Below are 19419 nucleotides of genomic sequence, written 5' to 3'. Positions count from 1 at the left end.
GTGGAATAAACATACTAAGTTATATCTTCACATTAATCAAGGCTTTATTACAAGAGGGAAGAAAAAAGAAAAGGCCAGATAGCCGTTTGTCTGTGCTAACACACAGTTAACAGAATGGTTTCAAAATCTTCATAAAAGCAGCTGGATAGTACCTTATGCACCTCTATCACTGCTGATGCTAATCAAAGCAATCGGATTTAAAATAAAAGCCTACTTCAAGGTTAAATCAACCATCTAAGTTCTACCTCTACAGAAGTTAAAAGTAATAGATGACCTTAACTGAAGAGATGAAAACACATTAAGTGTTTCTCAACACTGGAACATGTGAAAAGATAGTGCTTACTAGTCAGGAAAGAACTTCTCAAGTGTCACTACAGACTTGCCTTCTATTTAATTAGCTCTCATCTAAGTCTTCAAAATATGATATGCAAAGATCTTACCAGTCTCTTGAGAAAGGACAGTTTGTTCTACGTGTATAGCTGGCAGTTGGCACTGGGGTGGTGTTTGTGTACTTGCTGTAGTAAAACTTTGATTGTAGCCAGGTGAATAAGGGGATTCTTTTATTTCTTGCTCTTTACGTGGAGGCAGAGGTGCATTAACATTAAATACCTTAAAAGACAGGGTACACTGAGTCATTCGTGAAGTCTCATAGAAAACAATTAAGGGTGACACTCTGCAAAACTGTGCAACATTCAAAAAATCCTATTTGATGGGCAAAGGACTTGATCAGACATTTCCTCAGAGAAGATAAATGGCCAATAAGCACATGAAAAGATGCCCATCACTGGTCATCAGACAAATATGAATGAAAACCACGAGATACCACTTCATACCCATTAGGATGGCTGTTACTGAAAAAAAAAACAAAAGCAAAATAAACATACAAAAAAAACCCAGAAAATCTAAGTGTTGCTGAGGGTGTGATAAAATTGCAACCCTCATGCATTGCTGATGGGAATGTAAAATGATGCAGCCACTGTAGAAAAGAGTATGGTGGTTCTTCAAAAAGCTAAATGCAGAATTACCATATGATCCAGCAATTCCACTTCTAGGCATATACCCAAAAGAACTGAAAGCAGAGATCTGAATAGATATTTGTACACCAACGTTCATGGCATTATTCGTAACAGCCAAAAGATGGAAACAACCCAAGTGTTCAACAGCAGATGAATGGATAAGCAGAATGTGGTCCATGCATACAGTGGAATCTTATTTCACCATAAAGAACGAAACTCTGATCCATGCTACAGCACGGATGAACCTGGAAAATGCTCTGCTAACCAAAATAAGCCAGATACAAAAGGACAAATGTCGTGACTCCACTCATATGAGGTACCTAAGAATAGCTAAATTCACAGAGACAAGGTAGAACAGAGGTTACCGGGGCTATGAAGAAGGAGGGGGGGATGATGAAAAAGTTCGGGAAACAGTGGTGATGGCTGTGCAACACCGTGGACATACTTAATGCCACTGAATTACACATTTTAAAATGGTTAAAACAGTAAACTTTATGCATATTTTACAGTAGTTAAAAAAAACAAATTTCTATTTGATTTCTGACAGAAGTTAAACCGGTAAAAAAATTAACTCTCCTGCTATTACGTTATTATAATAATGCTTACTGAGAATGAAAGCTATTGGGAAAGAGGGTACTTTTTCAGAAACTGAAGATGAATGAAAAAATCTGCCATTTACTGAATTTCCACCATGTGGCAGGCGATGATCTGTCCAGACTCTGGCCATCATCCATAATATAGCCCTTCTGTTACTCTCTAGCCCCTTATCCTGCTCCATTTTTCCTCACAACACATAGCATTTGATATAATACATATGAATATTTTTCTCTCTAGCCCTCCCGCCTCCATAATAGAGTGTAAGCTTCTTAAGCACAAAGACCTGTCTATTCTCCATTGTTACAACCCCTAAGAACAGTGCCTGGCTTCATAACTACCTGTTTGTTGAATAAATGAATAAACAAACAAATAAGAACCAATTTAGACTGGACAGAATCCAAATAGGCAGAGAAGACAGACTGACATGAGCAAGAAAGGTACTGTGACAAGAATGCACAGGGCAAGCCCAGAGGACTAGTCTGGCAAGTTACACCAGACTTCAAAAGTTACTGAGTGTCAGGCAAAGGACTTTCAATTTCCTTCTATAAGGGACCAATAGTTGCTTTTAATTAGGAATAAGAAAAAGTTAGTAAAACCAATGTGGCACTACTGTGTAGGATGAATTGACAGGGCTGGAGGGAAAGCAAGGACACTAAGCTTTTCTAGGTCGCCAAGCAGGAAGTAAAAGATTAGTGAATGCAGCTGTCTGAACTCAACCAGCGGTCTCCCTGCACTGTGCCTGCTTTCCACCACCACCCCACTGGCCCTATCCCACCACCACCACTCAAAAGCATGGGCACCATCGGGAAAGGTACTTAGCAGCAGACTTTTTGCCTTTTTCTAAAGAAAAGTTTTATACTTATTCTGCATTTAGAGAATAAACATACAAACCCAGTTATAATATTACCTTAAAAAGTTTTAAACTACAATTTGTAGAGGAATACGTAATTCAAAATAACATACAAATCTGAACAATCCTCCAAAACCCAGCATGAGATGGAGATGAAACCAAATGAAAGTTTCCGAAGCAACAGACAGACAAGCGCGTGTCCTGTCTCCCAGGTTGCTGAGCCATGGAACATCACTGCTGTGATATCAGCAGTGGTGAGTACTACTCAGCTATTTAGAGAAAACTATGTTGCTCACTCACATTTCATTTCTTTAATACAGGTCCTCAGCTTTGCCTGCCACTAATTTTCAGAGGGGAAAATGCGCTGATAAAATATCCATTCAAAATTTTTGAGGCTCTGGATTTAATCCTCTTCCCTCACAAACAATATTTCCAGTGGACAAATGCAAAGTCTGCCAGCCCAAATAAGAGGAATAGGAAAAGCAAATTTTTTCACCAAGTACCCAATGGAAGACATGTAAGGAAAACAATAGCTTTTTAACAGGAATAATGAACTGCAATCGTCATGCACGTTTCATACTCACTGTCTGCATGGCTTGAAAGGGTGCTGTGTTAATGGTTACTGAACTACTACTTGCTGGAGGTGACTGGAAGCCCTGGTCAGAGCCCTTTGACATGGGAGGATTTGGAGAAGCTAGTGAAGACGGTGGCTTGCTTGGGGGAACTGCTGCCTGGGGAGGAGAAATGCAGCATCAGCCAATCACCTGCCACACAACAAGCAGTTCACTGACACTAAACCCCAGATCCGGTAAGTCAGCAAGTCCTACAGGATGACGTCTGGACACAGGAATGCAGAAGAATAGCCCTTGCTTACAATTCCAAATCGCAACTGCTGAGGATGCACCCTAGCATTTGCTCTGCACAGCTTGCTGACTAAGTGAGAATCTTACTATTAATCAGTCTAACAGACGAGGGGCTGAACGTTTTATGAGCACCTAGTCCTTTTCAAACCCTGTCATGGTATTTTTCCAGTTCAGAATCTAATATTATTCCAAATTTATACAGAAGAACTAGGCTTAAGAAAAACCTTGGGTTAGTTGCTTAGTGTTAATTTTTCTCTGTTTTAAAGTCTTACTAGTGGATTCCTCAGACAGCTGCCTGAAAAAAGAGAACCAAACCTGAGCTAATTTAAATAACTCTTAATTAAGGGAATAAGCAAGTCCTTAATATAACAGATTATAAAGCCAAGTGCTTTAAAAGATATGAAAAAAACCAATCCCAATGAGGTTATGAAGCAGACAGCTGTGACTCACTAGGTGGCAAACACGTCCTCTTCTTAAAATAAGGAACTAAGTAATTTCACTTTAGACCAAGTCAACACCATAAAAACTAACACTTATCTTTATTTTCTTATATAATGAATACATGTTCTTATATAATAGTTAACCAAGAAATAATAATAAAGCCTAAGAGTTGCTAAATTAATCCAAAAATCATCCTATCATGCCATATCTATCTCAAGGATTTGCTCAAACATAGCGAAAACTATTATTTGAGAGTCAAAAGTAAAAACATAATACTGTCAAAATGTTTGACAAAATTACCCAAAAAGAGCATGTAACTCATTCCAATTGAGTCAGTGCTAATATTAACACTATAAAGTTATTGAGTCTTCAGTTACATGGATAAAAAGATTTTTCTCCTAAGGAGTCCTTCAATATACATATAGTGAGAAACTTGAACTAATCCTACCCCTACCTGGAAACTTTCACCTTTTTTGACACTATCAATTTGGACATATTTACTGTATCTGAAAAGGCAATACATTATTAAGGCTATGTATATGGTAAGATCACAATAAAGTTAAAGTTACCTGTGTAAGCTCCAGGACTACAACATCTATAGAAAGCAAACATTAGTAGAGGGAAAATGTTAAATCATTAAACTGAGCATGCCTGTAATTCACACGGTAAGCTGGTTCTGCTATTCTTTAAGACAGAAAAGAAACGAAGACAGCTGGTCTCTGATTACCTCAGGAGTCTCTGAGGTCATAAACTCTTTGCCAGATCCCGAAGAAGCCTGATCGGCAGTAACCAAGCAAGCATTTGAGCTACAAGTAACTGGAGAAGAAGCGGCCTAGACACAGAAGATACAAAACATTGTCAAAGGCACATCTTGCTCACTTTGTACTTCTTAGGCCCTGGGCTTCCTAACACGACTCTTGACTCTCGAGCACTCACTAGTGCCAAACGCTATGCGAAACACTTTAACACATGTTAATATATTTAATCTTGACAATAACCCTGTGCAATAGGTACAGCTATTCCCATCTTATTTGTAGTCAGGCAGAAGCAAAGAACCTTAAGAAACTTACCCAAGGTCACACTAAAATTATGTGGTACAGCTGAGATTCAAGCCCAAGCAGTCAGCTGCATTGCCTTTCCAGCCCTAGTCGCCAGAGCTACACATCCAATCCTATCCTCATTTATCAAGATTCTTGCCCCTGGAACTCTGAGGCCAGACTTTCCATCAGGCACTCCATAGCAGTTCCCTGGGAGCTGAGCCCAGGGTGCGTTAATGTTCTAGGCACGGGTCTAAGCGGGATCATGACAACTAATGCTTTTACTCTAAGTGCTCTCAGTGTCTTAAAGAGGTAGGTAGAAGTATAAATAGAAAGGATAAGCTCTACATAAATCACAATGGCATCAAGAGTCTCACAAAAGTTAAAGCTAATATGTATAAAATAAAAATTGGGAGAAAGCACAGTAGCAACTAATGCTTTGACACTGTAACCAATAAAAAGCTAAGAGAGTAGCAAGGAAGGAACTCTGTGGCCCGACAGGCACTCGGACACAACAGAGCTCCATAAGACGCCAGCATCCCAAGGTCTGCAGTGCCAGTGAACCCACGTCTTTTATCTAAATGCTGCAATGTGGTTCTCAGAAGTCCAAGTAATAAAATGGGTTGCGTGGAGACTAATTAACAGTAACCAAATATCAGAGCAGTTATGTTTCAGTGACCTTCTACAAGGGTTCATCATGATATGCCACTTCTTGGGAAGGAGATGTGGGCCAAGTTTTAAAAAGTCTCATGGAAGACCTTTCAAAGGTCTTATGGACTGGGCTTCCTAGGTGGTGCAGTGGTTAAGAATCCGCCTGCCAATGCGGAGGTCACGGGTTCGATCCCAGCTCCAGGAAAATCCCACATGCCGCGGAGCAACTAAGCCCGTGTGCCAAAAGAAAGGTCTTACGGAAAAAATTTTGAAATTCTTTAGAGCATTTTATATACCTAAATAAATAGGTATAATTTAGATCTGACCAAACTATTAGAACTATTATAAAAAGGGAGTGTTTCTAAAACTAGGCCTTGCTTCTGGTCCTCTGACTAAAACAATGAGACAACCACCCAAAATAAGTGAGACTGGCTGTTGTGGGGACATAACTAACTCTATTGCTACAAAAAAAATTCACAGATACTGGTTAAGGCAACTTGGCCCACTTGATAATTAAGCTTTAAAAGACTTTGTATTTTAGTTAAAACATTAACAAAAAAGATAAAGAAACACTTTTACATTAGCATTTGTTTAGAAGTATGGCAGTTCTTGCTTCCAAATTCTTGCTCTTTAAGCAGACCAGGTGGAGTTCGTTTTAAGTATTGCTGAGTAAGCATGATGTCGGAGGCCACTGGTTCCAAAAAATGGATGTGCAGATTCACCCAGGGAGCAGATTAAAAATACAGATGAAGAGACAACACCCCTGGAAATTCTGACCCTGTAGGTCTAACGTGGTATCTAACAATACAGTCATCCCTCAGTATGCAGAGGGAACTGGTTCTAAGACCCGCTACACCAAAATTCACAGATGCTCAGGTCCCATAGTCAACCCTCCATACCTGTGGTTCCGCAACTTCGGATTAAACCAACCTTATATCCATAGTACTATATGTATTTAGTGAATTTAAAAAACCGCATAGAAGTGACCGGAGCAGTTCAAACGCATATTGTTCAAGGGTCAACTGTATGTACTTTATTAAGTGATAAAGTGGTTCTGATGCAGCCATCCCACAGGCACGCCCCTGAGAACTACGAGACAAGACTACTGGTTTATCAAAAAAACATCTTAACTTGTCAGTTGAAAGCCTCACATAGAACCAAACAGCTAGAACAGATAACATGGAATTCTTAAACGCAGTGAGTGGATGAGGGACCCTTCTCAACAAACATTTTGAAAACCGAGCTACATCTTATCAAACTAAATATAAACCACTGTAAACAAATGGTATTTACTCAGAAGTTTTTGGAAGGGAAGACAACTGTTGAAACACCTGGTCAAAATATTTAACCTACTGTCAAAGCAGCTGCTGTCTAGAAAACTGCCATAAGGTTTTCAGAGGGATCCTGAGGAAAAAAAAATGTTTTTAAAGTAATGACCAGAAAACTAGCAAACCAAACTTACTACTGATGGAAATGCAAAGTGGCACTTAGAGATCTCAATGATCTGGTCCCTTTATAACTCTAAGTGTATTCTGTGAAAATTAGTTCCTCAGAATGTCAGATATCATATGTGTGCGGGTGGAAGTGGCTAGACATGAGTTAAGCAAAATTAGTTTCTTTCTTTAGACCCTTTACTCTGCCAATATACTAAGTGACTTAGGCAGCTCAACAGCAAAGTTAAATTCCCAAAGTACCTTTGAATTCTGCAGGCTTAATCTTTCCTTACTAAAATTACCTAATGTTCTCCATTATAACAGATGACTTCCCCATGTTCATTAGAGAATCTTTTGAGGACTAGTTGTACTTAATCTAAAAAACTAGATATCCTTAGAACATTTTCAATAATTTAGTTAGGTATATTAGAATCAGTGAGTCTGATCATTCTTGCCAAAGCAAGAGTTTCTTCCCTGAATAGCTAAGAAGAGTAAATGAAAAATTAGCCTGGAAAAGTTACCTGTAATGGCTCTTGAAGAAAATCACTTTGATTGGATAGATTTTGTTCTGTAGATGCTGCAGAGAATGAAATCAACAGTAAACTACTGAGGGAGAAGAAAAGTTTATGCATATCAACTGGGTGGAAACTAAAGTTTATACTTTATAAAATAAAGCAATATCTGGAAGAACTAGGTCTCAAGTCCTTTCTGTTTTATGAGAGCTCTAAAAAGAGTCAGAGAGAATTACAGAAGAAAAGGATACTAGTTCCATCTGTGATAATGTTGTTTTTAAGGTTAAATGGACAAAAGTAGCATTTCAAGGCTTCCAAAGGAAAAGAACTGTGACTTTTAAAAAATGGGTAATTGTTATCTGAACAATAAAATCTGAGCTATCATCTGTAGTACTTAGCTGATACACTTCACACAGTACTTAGCTGCTACAAGTTTCAAAATAAGTCCTCATAGAGGTTATCTGTCTCTTCAGGTTTGTTTTGTTTTGTTTTGTTTTTTTCCTCTTTGATCATGTAAATTAAATATACTTTTCAATTACACAGTTTCAGTTTGGTGTCTTCTTATTAATGTCTATCATTTTTGTTAATTACTCTCTCTTCCTTCCCCTTACCCCACCCAGGAATTACTGCATCAGTCTTCTGGTTGGTATATACTGCTCACTACAGCTGAACTATGGCTTTGATTGTATCATTCCACCTCTGAGATAAACTAAAATAGAACAAAAAGCTTAAAGTCTGAAGCATCAGACCAGATTCAGATCTGGGCTGCATCATTAGTTACTGTGTTAACCAGTGCACTAAATACTACTGATGTAATTTCACTCATAGTTAAGATCCAAAAGCCTCAACACTAGATTTACAGTTGAAAGGAGTCAAGCAAGTTCTAGTCAGAATTCACTCCAAGAAGAACATAAAAAATAGCAAAGATAGCTATTCTGTATTTTCATTCACCCATCTGGAGACTTTCTCTAAAATTTAAACAGGTCAGTTAAGTACACTAACATCCTCATGGTAATTTACCCATAAATAATTCTGATAACATATGTACACATTTAGAATAAATTAACACGCAGACACAGTTTAACCTTAAGATAATCTAGAGTAAAAGTATTTGTAAAAGAAGTAATTGGAACAAACAGCTATAGGTCTAACAAGTCTTAAGAATGAGGACATACCTACTGGGCTACCTGGAGTAGCTGAAGGCGGCTGTGATGATGGAATTGCACTTGAAGGTTTGTCAAAATCCAGAATTGATTCCTAAAGACAAGATTTTAAATTACGAGTGAAAACAAAGATTACTGTTTGTTGGTAAAGCTATTACCATTAAATTATTTGACATTGTCAAATGCTTATTAGCTAGAGGAATCTAGCTAACAACTATCTCAAGACGTTAATTACTTAGTCTTTATAGGAGAGGAAATTAAGAATTAAAAATTAAATCTACAAGGATGGAAGATGCCTTAGAGGACTGGGACGGGGAGGGTGGGGGGGACTCGAGGGAGGGTGGGGGGGGAGTCGAGGGAGGGAGGGAATACGGGGATATGTGTATAAAAACAGATGATTGAACTTGGTGTACCCCCCAAAAAATAATAGATAAATAAATAAAATTTTAAAAAAAATTAAATCTAAAGTAACTGTCAAACCTTAAGACTATGTCCAGTGTTAAAACTCTAATAGTAATTCTAAGGCCAAGTTAGGAAAAGAAAACTCCTGACTTGAAGTCTTAAACATAAGCATTAATCCTTCTGTAGACTGAGCCCTCATTTTTATTACAACTAGTGAGAAGGTCTAATCATTTTATCTCCACCGCTAAATTAACTCAGGCTCTTAGACACTTTCATGACAAGAAGCCATTCTCGTCTCCCATCTGCCTATCTTGGTTATCCTAGAAATATTTCCAACATTTTGAGTACTTACACACATGTACTGATCATTTTAGATCTTTTATTTATCATCAAATAATCTGAAGAAGTAACCAATTCCCTCAATTTACAAATAAGCAGAAGGTTGGAGGTTAAATAGCTTACCACAGATTATACACTGGTAACTGGTAGAAGTGGATTTAAATGCAGGTCTAATTCCAAAGCTCAAGATCTTTTAACTACACAAAAATCACTTATTTGCCTACTTCATCCCTCAGTAATATCATACTATTCTGAAATTCTGTAAGAGTCTGTATGACACAATTTAGCATTTAACTACTGACTTAACACACATTTACCATCTTATACAACTGGAATATAAACTCCTTGAAGGCAACGACTGTCTTATGATTGTCTACAGACAACAGCACCCAACAAATACCAAGTGTGGTGTAGGTTCTCACAATCTGAGTGGCAACTACTGATGGTCTACAGCAGCAATATCATTTGAGCACTTTAAGCTTCTTACATGTTTGATTCATTTTACTACAACAAACAGGTAGGAACTAGTATCCTCATTTTTTCAAAGAAGAAACTGAGGCAGAGAGTTAAGTAATTTGCCTAAACTCTCTCAGAGCTAGGAAGTGGCAGAGCCAAGATCTGTACTCATTCTGGACACCAGCATCTATGCTATTAACAACTTCATTTAATGCTTCAGATCAGAAGCTAGTAGCCCCATGACTATCGTTTAAGATTCACTTCATAATGACTCATACTTGCATAAAGTTACAAGTTCCTTGAATCTGGGTCATCAGATCCTGCAGTTTTTCTTTCCTCAATACTGGATCCTTGGGAAGAGTGGAGGAAGAACCTACAGGCTGATGCATAGGCTTAGGCACCTACAAGAGAAATCCATGATGTATGAGTGAAATTCAAATTCAACAGCTTAATTCAGAACACTCACCTTATCACTCTATCTTAACGTAATCAAAACACATAGCTGTGCTCATTCACAGATTTATCTCAGGTAAAGAATTTCCAAAAAAAAAAAAAAGGGAATGTATAAATGCATTTTCTAAGTAATTTAAGCAAACTTTAAATGTTTCCCCCTTCAGAACAACTTTAATGGGAAATGTTTCTAAATATCATCTTTTTAAAGGGAAGGCCCAGAGCAACAGAACTTCCTTGATAAGTTCTCTCATTTACTCTATGTCCTCTATGATAAGATGCCACTGACTATAATATAAAACACATCGATTTTTCCCCCAGGGAAAAACATTACTACTACCACATTAAATATACATCCCATGTTTAACACATCTGACTTCAGAAACATTAAGGTGTAAAAATGTATACATATATATCCTACAGTTGAGGAAATACACTATTATATTTTGTTATAAAGTAAGTACACGTGGCGGGTGGGGGGGGGGAAGGCTACTGATGTTTAGAAGGTGGTTCACGCTCCTGCTAAATTTCTAGATTGCCGACTATCCTGAAATATACCTCACGTTTATGGTTATTTCTTATAGATATCAGCAAGCCTTTCCCTACCAGCTCCTCTTCTCTACCTTCTAATTCACTGGGAAGTCACACAGCTAAGCTTGTCAATAGTGTCATAAAATAACAATTAATAGACCCTAACGGAGTATACGTAAGGTAAATAATGTATTATACAGAGAAGTGTTCACTCAGTCACTGAGAGACCCTGTAACTTCAATATAATGATGTCAGTGCCATAAAACACATTAAGTGAATTCTGACCTTTCCAATTAAACACCCTTGATTTTAAATACTACTCAACAAACAGCATGGTATCAATATTCTGGTATGGCAAAGGCTCAGCACTGCTATACCTAGCTGAATTTTTAATTGTATTTTTTAAACCGCTTTATTGAGGTTTTAAATTGGGTTTTTAAATATAAATTTCTCAAAATAGTTGTCATATTACAACTACTGTCATATGATATCTGGTTAATGAAATAAGGCTATCAATCTTCTGTAGAGTCAGGAAGAAGCTAAAATTATATTACCACTTAAAGATGAAGAAAGGAAAATAAAAGGAGACAAATAACTCTAAAATTCTCTTCCCATAAGGTAAAATTGAGACAGGGGTAATTTATAAAATGCAATGCTTTGAATTTCCTAAGCAAAATGTTTTTTTTTTTTTTTTCTACCCCCCCCCCTTTTTTAATTTGAAGTATAGTTGATTTACAATATAATGTTAGTTTCAGGTGTACAGCACAGTGATTCAGTTTTTTATATATATGTGAGTGTGTGTGTGTGTATTCTTTTGAGTCTTTTCCTTTATAGGTTATTACAAAATATTGAGTATAGTCCCCTGTGCAATAAAGTAGGTCCTTAGCAAATGTTTTTCAGACTGTTAGAGGACCAAAGATTTATGCACAGGCCTTTGGCCAAAACGGCATGGAAGGGTGGGGAACACTACTAGATGGACATGGAGAACACTGGGAGGGTAGCAAGTTCCCATTTCTTAGCAAACAAGGTGGTAACAAGTCTTCAACAAGTCTGCACTGAAACAGTGGTAAATAACTTATACTTTAATGAAAATACTAACTAGCATCGTATCCAAGGATTATTCATTATAAACCTTCTTATCTTACCGTTATGGGTTATTTATCATTAACAAAATGAGGCCTCATATTTGAACTAAAGCTCACACTCCAAAACCTAATTATAGAATATTTAATGCCTATACTTTTCATCTGCAGAAAATTCTTATTTTGAAACAGAAACAGAGAACTAGTTCAGATCCTTCCCCAACTACTGCTTCTTCTGAAACAGGACGTGAAAGATTCCTGTTTCTTCTCCTGACCATCTGTACCTTCTTCAAAGAGGACAGGCTAATTTGAGTGACTATAAATGAAAGAGAAGGAAGAGAATACGGAAAAATGTAACTTCTGTTGGAAAAAGGTATCCTGCCTTTTGACGTGCATTTACACTTCTCACTTCACATTATGGTCTTTTCTGAACTATCCACTATTTTGATGTCATATCGTGTCATTAAAATTTGAGCATTAAAACAACATTTTCTAATTGTGGAAATTTCACTTCAGGTTAGATGCAAAAGACAGGCTTAAGTCTGCTTCCATTTTCTAGAGAAAACAAATTATGCATTAAAGAATTAAGGGAAAAACTTTACACATTAATTTAACATGGGTTTTACTGATTTTTTTTCTAAAGAGAACTTTCAAGTTATCACTACCACAAATCTCTATTTATGTGTACATTGACAGGAACAAATTGATACAAATCAACTCACATCTTTGGGTTCTGTATTAAACTTCCTGGGCAGGAGCTGGTCGTTTGGTATGAGGCTTGCTGTAGCTACCCCCCAGGACTTTGGAGAAATCTGTGACTGTGGTGTTAAAGAGTGTTTTTGACTCTCAACACTGTTTTCCCAGGATTTTGGAGTCTCTGGCTGTCTTGAATCCTGTTCTTCACAGATGGGAGTGGTCCATGACTTGGTGATGTCCTGGTCATTCTGCACAGAAGGTGTCCAAGACTTTGGAGTTTGCTTCTTTGGATCCTGTTCTTTCTGCAGCTGAGCTGGCCAAGGCTTTGATGTCTCCTGCTTCTTCTGTTCCTCTTGAACGTATCCCGCTTTGGATTTAGGAGTTTCTTGCTTCCACTGGCTAGGAGTTGCCTTGGTTTTGGAGACATCCTGCTTCTTCTGCTCTTCCTGCAGACTGGACCTGAGTTTTGGAATCTCTTGTTTCCTCTGTTCTAAGGAAGCTGCAGGCTTTGATACCTCCTGGTGCTTAACAGAAGACTCCCAGGACTTGAAGGATTCCTGTTTCTTCTCCTGGCCATCTGGTTCAGTAAGTATATCCCAACATTTGGGGAGATTTGGTTTTCTAGCATAATCTGCTTCCCAAGATTGCTCTTCATCTTGTTTACTTGTATAATCTACTTCTGTCATGTAGCGTCTGTTAAGAAACTAAACCAGAGGGAAAACTGCTCAAGTCAGTCTGTAGAAGACCTTGAGGGAAATACTGAACTCCTGTGTTCACTGGTCTGAGCCATTGTGCCAACAGGAAACCTCTGTCCTTATCCCACTTGAAAAGAGTATCCTACTTTTTTGTCCATTCCTTTCCCCTCAATTAACAGAAAAACAAACTTCAAAAGTCTACTTCAAAAGTAGCAATCTATATTTGACTCACCTAAGCCTAGTAAGCAGTGCACATCACGGTGCCACAGTTGCTGGATTCGAGCTCTTCTACCAAGGTTATCCTGCCTCTGCCAGCCTTGGGACCACCTGACTCCCTTAAATGTTAAGGCAGAGGATAGCGCAACTACACACAGTTATACTCTTTATATTGAAGCCTTATGTTTCCTGAATTACCAGCCTTTTCTTTATTCCCATTGTATATCAATCATACTGTGATTCTGCTTCTTCCATCCTTTTCAGCTTTCATGAATTCCAATGTCACTTCAGAAAGAGAACAAATGCTCTCTTCCATTACCATTATGAGTACATTCTGGAAAGAGCAAAATCCCACCCGTCTTTAAATTCCAATACAGGGACCAAAAACAACAACAGCAGCAGCAACAACAACAGCTAACACTGGAACAGTTTTGTGGGCCAGGCCAAATGTTAAGTCATTCAGATTTAACTCCTTCAAACCTGACAATAACCATATGGGCAGACATTACTATTAACCCCATTTTATGTGGGAGGATAACAGATACAGCTGGGCTAAGGCATCTTGCCTAAAGTCATTAAGCTAGTAAACTGCAGAGCCAGGAGGAAAGCTTAAGCAGCCCAGCTCCAGAGCCTCAGCTCCTAACCACAACACTACACAAAAGGCTCAACAGCCAAAACTGACTGCAGATTACCTTTCAATACCTTACCTCTTGTGGTTGTATCTCTGGCTGTGTAAGTTCCATAAGCGACTCTGAGAAGATAAATGGATTATTAAATAAATACTAGGTAAACTATAAGTTTTCGGACAGATTACAATGTAATTCGCTCTTGCAACAAATTTCGGAAGAGTAATAGAAAAAGGGTCAGGCAATTAAGTATATTCATGGCAGAAGTAATACTCATTATTGGGTGTTGGTCAAAAGCATGTGGTCTGAGGCTAGTTGAAGCTAGTAGCCCTCCTTATATGTCACTTTTCTGAAGTCAAGTTGCAGTTAAAAACTGATTTCAGATTGAAAATAGGACTATCTCCTCTTACCCACAAACACAACTTCTTGCAAGTTGGAGTTATAGCTTTGATGCCACAGGATAAATGAGAAATACTCAAACCTTGCTATAGTGGCTACCAGAAGACTGCTTGGACTACCTCCTCAGAAGTAATGTTTCTTAAATAAATCCAGCCTCAACAATCAAGAGCAAAGGTGCCATTTACTCAAGGTATTTCTTCCCCCAAGAAAAGTAGAATTTTGAAAAACATATTTTTTACTGATTTCAACCATTTTTTCCTAAAACAATGTTAACGTTAATTTACATTCTTGTTCTATTACAGTATTGGACTCTACTATAACTTACATTTTAAACAATAATTTTAGATGGAATGATCCTAACAGTTTAACAAAGAGATTCATTCAAACTCCATAAATGCCTTGTTACAACAGTGTATTCTCTTATAACAAAGTATAACCTAATGTTTCTATTAAGGTTCACTCTGCAAATCATGGTAGTAAAGCCTAGAGACGTTTCCTAAACCTAGTCCCATCCCGGGGCAAGTAAAGATTTCCATGCATGTAGAAAATAAAAAACAATCATTTTACAATGATTTGACTCAATTTGGTTAAGTGTTAAAAATGCAACCACTATAAAGAATTTCAGAGATCACAACAAACCTGACTCTTTGACAGATTCAGTCTTCAATAACTGTTTTTTCTTCTCTGATTTTATTAGCATTTCTTCTTCCAATGATACCTCTTTTTCCTTAGCATTTTTTGGAACTGGTATACTTTCAAAATAGCCTGAGTTCAGCAACTTAGACAGTAGATCTTTCATGTGTTTGTCTAAGAAAGAGTGATTAAGACTTAGTTATCACATAACCTAATAGTTCATGGAAAATTATTTGGAATAGAAATACTAATATAATTTTATCCTAGTTGTAGTATGTCATTATAACATTCTACATTGGGGGTATTCAAAGATCTGTTCAAACCGTGAAAAGGAAATATGCAGTCCATCATTATGTCATACCAAATCAATATAAATTTAAAAAATCAGAATCCCAAAGTTTAGCAAGTCACTTAAGTTTCCCTGGGCCTCCATTTCCACCATTCGAAAATGACTAAAAATCAAAGCCTCCAATAAAGACTCTAATATATTATAAAAGCACATCTATTCCCTGAGCTGGAGAAAAGTGATTTCGCCCATCTGCCCCCAAGACATCACAATAAGCAATTACTCTACCTTCCCCAAGGAATTAAGGCTATAGAGAAGTAAAACAACACAGTTTCTCAAACATAAACTTTAGAAAAACCTATCTTGGACAATCTCTAAGGAATTTTTAAAGTACAAAATTCCATGACTAAGATTTTACTCAAGTTATGCCATATTTCACTCCTAGCACATCACCATTTGGTGATCAAGAAAAATTTTAAAGTGATGTTAAAGTCACTACACCATAAATAGGCCTAAAGTCTATTTCATTTTTAATATCCAGTAAAAATATAATTCCCAAATTAAGCAGCGTTCTCATACTTGATTTGGGTCTACTATTCCTTTCATAGGAATACTATGACACATATTATCCTTTTTTTTTTTAAATCAACTGAGGTATAATTTACAAACAACAAAATTCACTAGTTAAGTGTACAGTTTTAACTGATGTAACAGCCATGTTACTTCCACCATAAACATGATATAGAAAATTTAATCAACTCAAAAAGTTCCCTTATGCCCCTTTTGTAACCAATCTCCTCCTCCCTACTCCCTGGCAACCACTGACCTGTTATCATTCTACTTATGTCCTTTCTAGAATTTCATATAAATGGAATCATACAATATGTACTCATTTTTCATCTGGCTTCTTTCACTCAGCATAATTATTTTAAGATTCATACATGCTGTTGCAGTACCAATAGTTCATTCCTTTTTTTATTGCTGAGTAGATTCCATTGTATGGATATATCACATTTTGTTTATCAATTATCAGTTATGTACATCTGGGTTGTGTTCAATTTGAGACTACTATAAATAAGCTGATATGAATAGTCAGGTACAAGTACTCATGTGAACCTATGTTTTCAATTCTCTTGGGTACTAGAAGTGTAAAACTGCTTGGTTACATAGTAACTGTACACTTAATTTTATAAGAAACTGACAAACTAGTTTCCAAAGTATCTGTATCATTTTGTATTCTAACCAAGCAATAATTTTCTGTGATTTAAACTTGAAAGGACTTTGAAATTGAGATCGTCATTCATACTTAAGATATTTTTTTAAAAAGGAAGCAATCACTAGTAACAAAAATGTTTACCAGCTTCCAGTGAGTTTTCATTATCCTAAGCTAGTACACAAAGCTATGTACTTCATGTCCAGCCATTTGTACTTGGTCATTTGGCCAAGCCTATTTAGGAAGCCAAAAGGACTCTTTCTCTCCAGATCATTTCCAGACCAACAGAGGACAATGTTTCAATAGACTGTGTAGCCAAAACCATTCCTATTTTCTTAAGCAGATCTGGCAGATAAGCCTTGATATTAACAATGTGTGGATTAAAGATTTGTAAATAGAACAGGTACTACCACGCAGAATAGAGAACTGAACCCCAAAGTGGTCAAGCACTAGTTCCCAAATCATAGTGACTCGCCACCTCAAAACTCTCTCTAGGTTCCATTGTAGTGAGTACAATTATACAGGAGCTGCTTTTAACAGAACTGAACAAAGATGTCATTCTGCCGATGAATCTTGTATTGTTAGACATGTAAGTTCTGATGGACAGACACAGTTTCGGCCCTCAATATCATACTAAACTCCTAGACATAAAGTTTAGTATTTACTGCATAAGTCCAGAGTAGAGAAAACTCACATGTCGTTCCTACCACTGCTTTCTCACTACCTTCCAAAAGGTCCCAAAAGTACAAGGATGACTGCTCCATCTGGTCTTCAACACTGACAAGGAAAAGCAGCAGCAGAACAAAGTGGCTTTAGAGGTACATATATTTACATATGGAGCAGTACAATTTACACAATATAACCCACCAACAATTAAGACATTCAATGTTCATTCTGTGGTTTTTGTTTACTCTTTGGAAATGAAAAATTGAATTTTATAAAAGATGACTAAATGCCCATTTGTGGATTTCAAATGTAAGCATTTTTCCTTAAAACAACTAAAATAAAGATTTTACCAAGTACAGCTATTAAGGAATAGACCAAAAAAGAGTTTAAAGCAATCAATATGGTATTTATGATCAAGTATATATCCTAGATAAAAAAAAACAGTGGAATGGAGATATTAAGAGCTGCATTTGACTTTACAGAGAGCAGCTGATTTTTCAAATTATGTTTCACTTACATTTCACATATTAAAGCAAGCTACACTCCCTGGATCTACCAAAGTGAAGCAAGGAAAGGAAGCAATCAAACAGGTAATGATGATGGAACAGACTATCGGAATGGGAATAAATACATATAATACGGCTATGTATAGGTAATTAAGAGTTTTATCAGGTTTCTTCCTGAACTGACGGGACTAATTTCTAATAACAGTTGGAAGCTAACTCTGCTTTTGCATGGCTAACAGACACAACATTGAAACAACCTGTATCTAACAAACCGAAAGCATAGAGCTCTGCTCATCAGCTGATTTACTCCATCTAAGCAAAAACAGCAAATGGATAGCTGTGGGAGAAAAACATTGGGTTGCCTCAATTTGCTGGTTTTATATTTTAAATGATCAGATTTGTTTCTCAGTATTTATTCACAGCATGAGCGGAGTACTAAAGAATTCCTGCTTTGACAGTTCAGATGCGCATCAAGTTAAATTGTATTTGCCTCCCTTTAAGTGAAGCAGCAGTAAGGAGGCAAAGACTCTCAGGTAATACAACAGCCTCACAGAATCACAAAACATTTCTTTAAAGAATATACATAATTAGTATTATGGTGAATGCCCGTATAAGGTTAAAACTTGATCAGATATTTTAAAAATCAGTGTTACAATAAAGAAGCAGGTTAATGAGATCATTCAAATTCACCTTCCTATCAACCTTGTGAGAGTCTGGGCAGGTCAACGTGTCCAATGCTGAGTACACACACACACAAACACACACTGAAAAGCAAGACTAAAGTGCTGTGTGTCCTGTTTCAGGAAAATATTTTCATTAACTTACCTCAGACTTTCATTCCTTTCAGGACAGGTCAGTTTTGAAAATTTAATGAGGTAGTCAAGTTCTTTTAAAGGCAAATACACTGCACCATTCAAGCCCCCTTTGAAGTCTTTCTGTACATGTTCCTGCATCAAGTTCTGCAATACATACTGAACTTGAAGTATAGTGCGAAGCTTTTTCTTCTCAGCTTCAAGTTTTAGCATGTGCTCCCTTCTCTGGGCTTTCTTCTGCGCTTTAAGTAGCTGTTAAAACAAACGATAATTAAGGCTGACAACTCTCCAGCAACCCATATTAGCAATCCATTAGCCTATGAAAACCTAATCCCAGAGAGTTGAGATTAGATGATAAACCTCAAATATACAGCACTGACCGTGAAACTGACAAGGTCATTTAACCCCCTGCTTGCTTTCTGAGCTGAAGAATTCACAGAGTACTAAGCTGATTTGTCTAGCTAACCAGAGCTGAGGGAGTCCAAATACGTGACTCTCAACTCCAGGCTGAATCTAGCACCCCCACCATCACCATGATGAGAAAAAGTACCTGTTGTTAATGTCCACGTTCATCCCAAGGTTTTACTTTTCCGTATTATGTATACCAAGCCTTTTTAGGCTAAGTATTTTAAGAAAGTGCTTCAGTTTAGTTTTGGGGTGTTTTTTTTAATCTCATGTTCCAGGGAAAGAATATTTAAACTAAAATGGTTAACTGTCAACCAACCAAAGAAGACTGGCTAAAGCATAAGGAATTAAAAACTAAACAGAAATAAAATGTCTTACAAATGTAATGCCAAAAAACAGCCACAGCAAACAGTTTTTTTTTTAAGCAAAACTGAGAGAGATTT

At 37.1% G+C, this 19419-nt stretch overlaps 1 protein-coding gene across 19 annotated transcripts in view; it reads right to left on the bottom strand.

Moving 5' to 3' along the window:
- CAPRIN2 (caprin family member 2) overlaps positions 1-19419 on the bottom strand; it is a 40205-nt gene that overhangs the window by 6236 nt on the left and 14550 nt on the right. For 11 of the 19 annotated variants that reach the window (XM_057700897.1, XM_057700898.1, XM_057700899.1 and 8 more), the window contains exons 5-15: positions 18585-18823; positions 17282-17364; positions 15095-15262; positions 14138-14181; positions 12546-13223; positions 10039-10161; positions 8576-8657; positions 7410-7465; positions 4495-4599; positions 3048-3194; positions 441-609 (exon numbers count right to left, since the gene is read on the bottom strand). In XM_057700897.1, the coding sequence (XP_057556880.1) occupies positions 441-609; positions 3048-3194; positions 4495-4599; positions 7410-7465; positions 8576-8657; positions 10039-10161; positions 12546-13223; positions 14138-14181; positions 15095-15262; positions 17282-17364; positions 18585-18823 (1894 nt within the window). Of the gene's footprint in view, positions 1-440; positions 610-3047; positions 3195-4494; positions 4600-7409; positions 7466-8575; positions 8658-10038; positions 10162-12545; positions 13224-14137; positions 14182-15094; positions 15263-17281; positions 17365-18584; positions 18824-19419 lie in introns of those variants that run through there. The other 8 variants (XM_057700902.1, XM_057700892.1, XM_057700894.1 and 5 more) reach the window with 4 other exon arrangements.

The sequence above is a fragment of the Hippopotamus amphibius genome, chromosome 12 (assembly GCF_030028045.1).
Source record: "Hippopotamus amphibius kiboko isolate mHipAmp2 chromosome 12, mHipAmp2.hap2, whole genome shotgun sequence".
Taxonomy (NCBI): domain Eukaryota; kingdom Metazoa; phylum Chordata; class Mammalia; order Artiodactyla; family Hippopotamidae; genus Hippopotamus; species Hippopotamus amphibius.
Note: the sequence above shows the minus strand (reverse complement) of the source record. Positions and strands in the feature narration are given on the sequence as shown.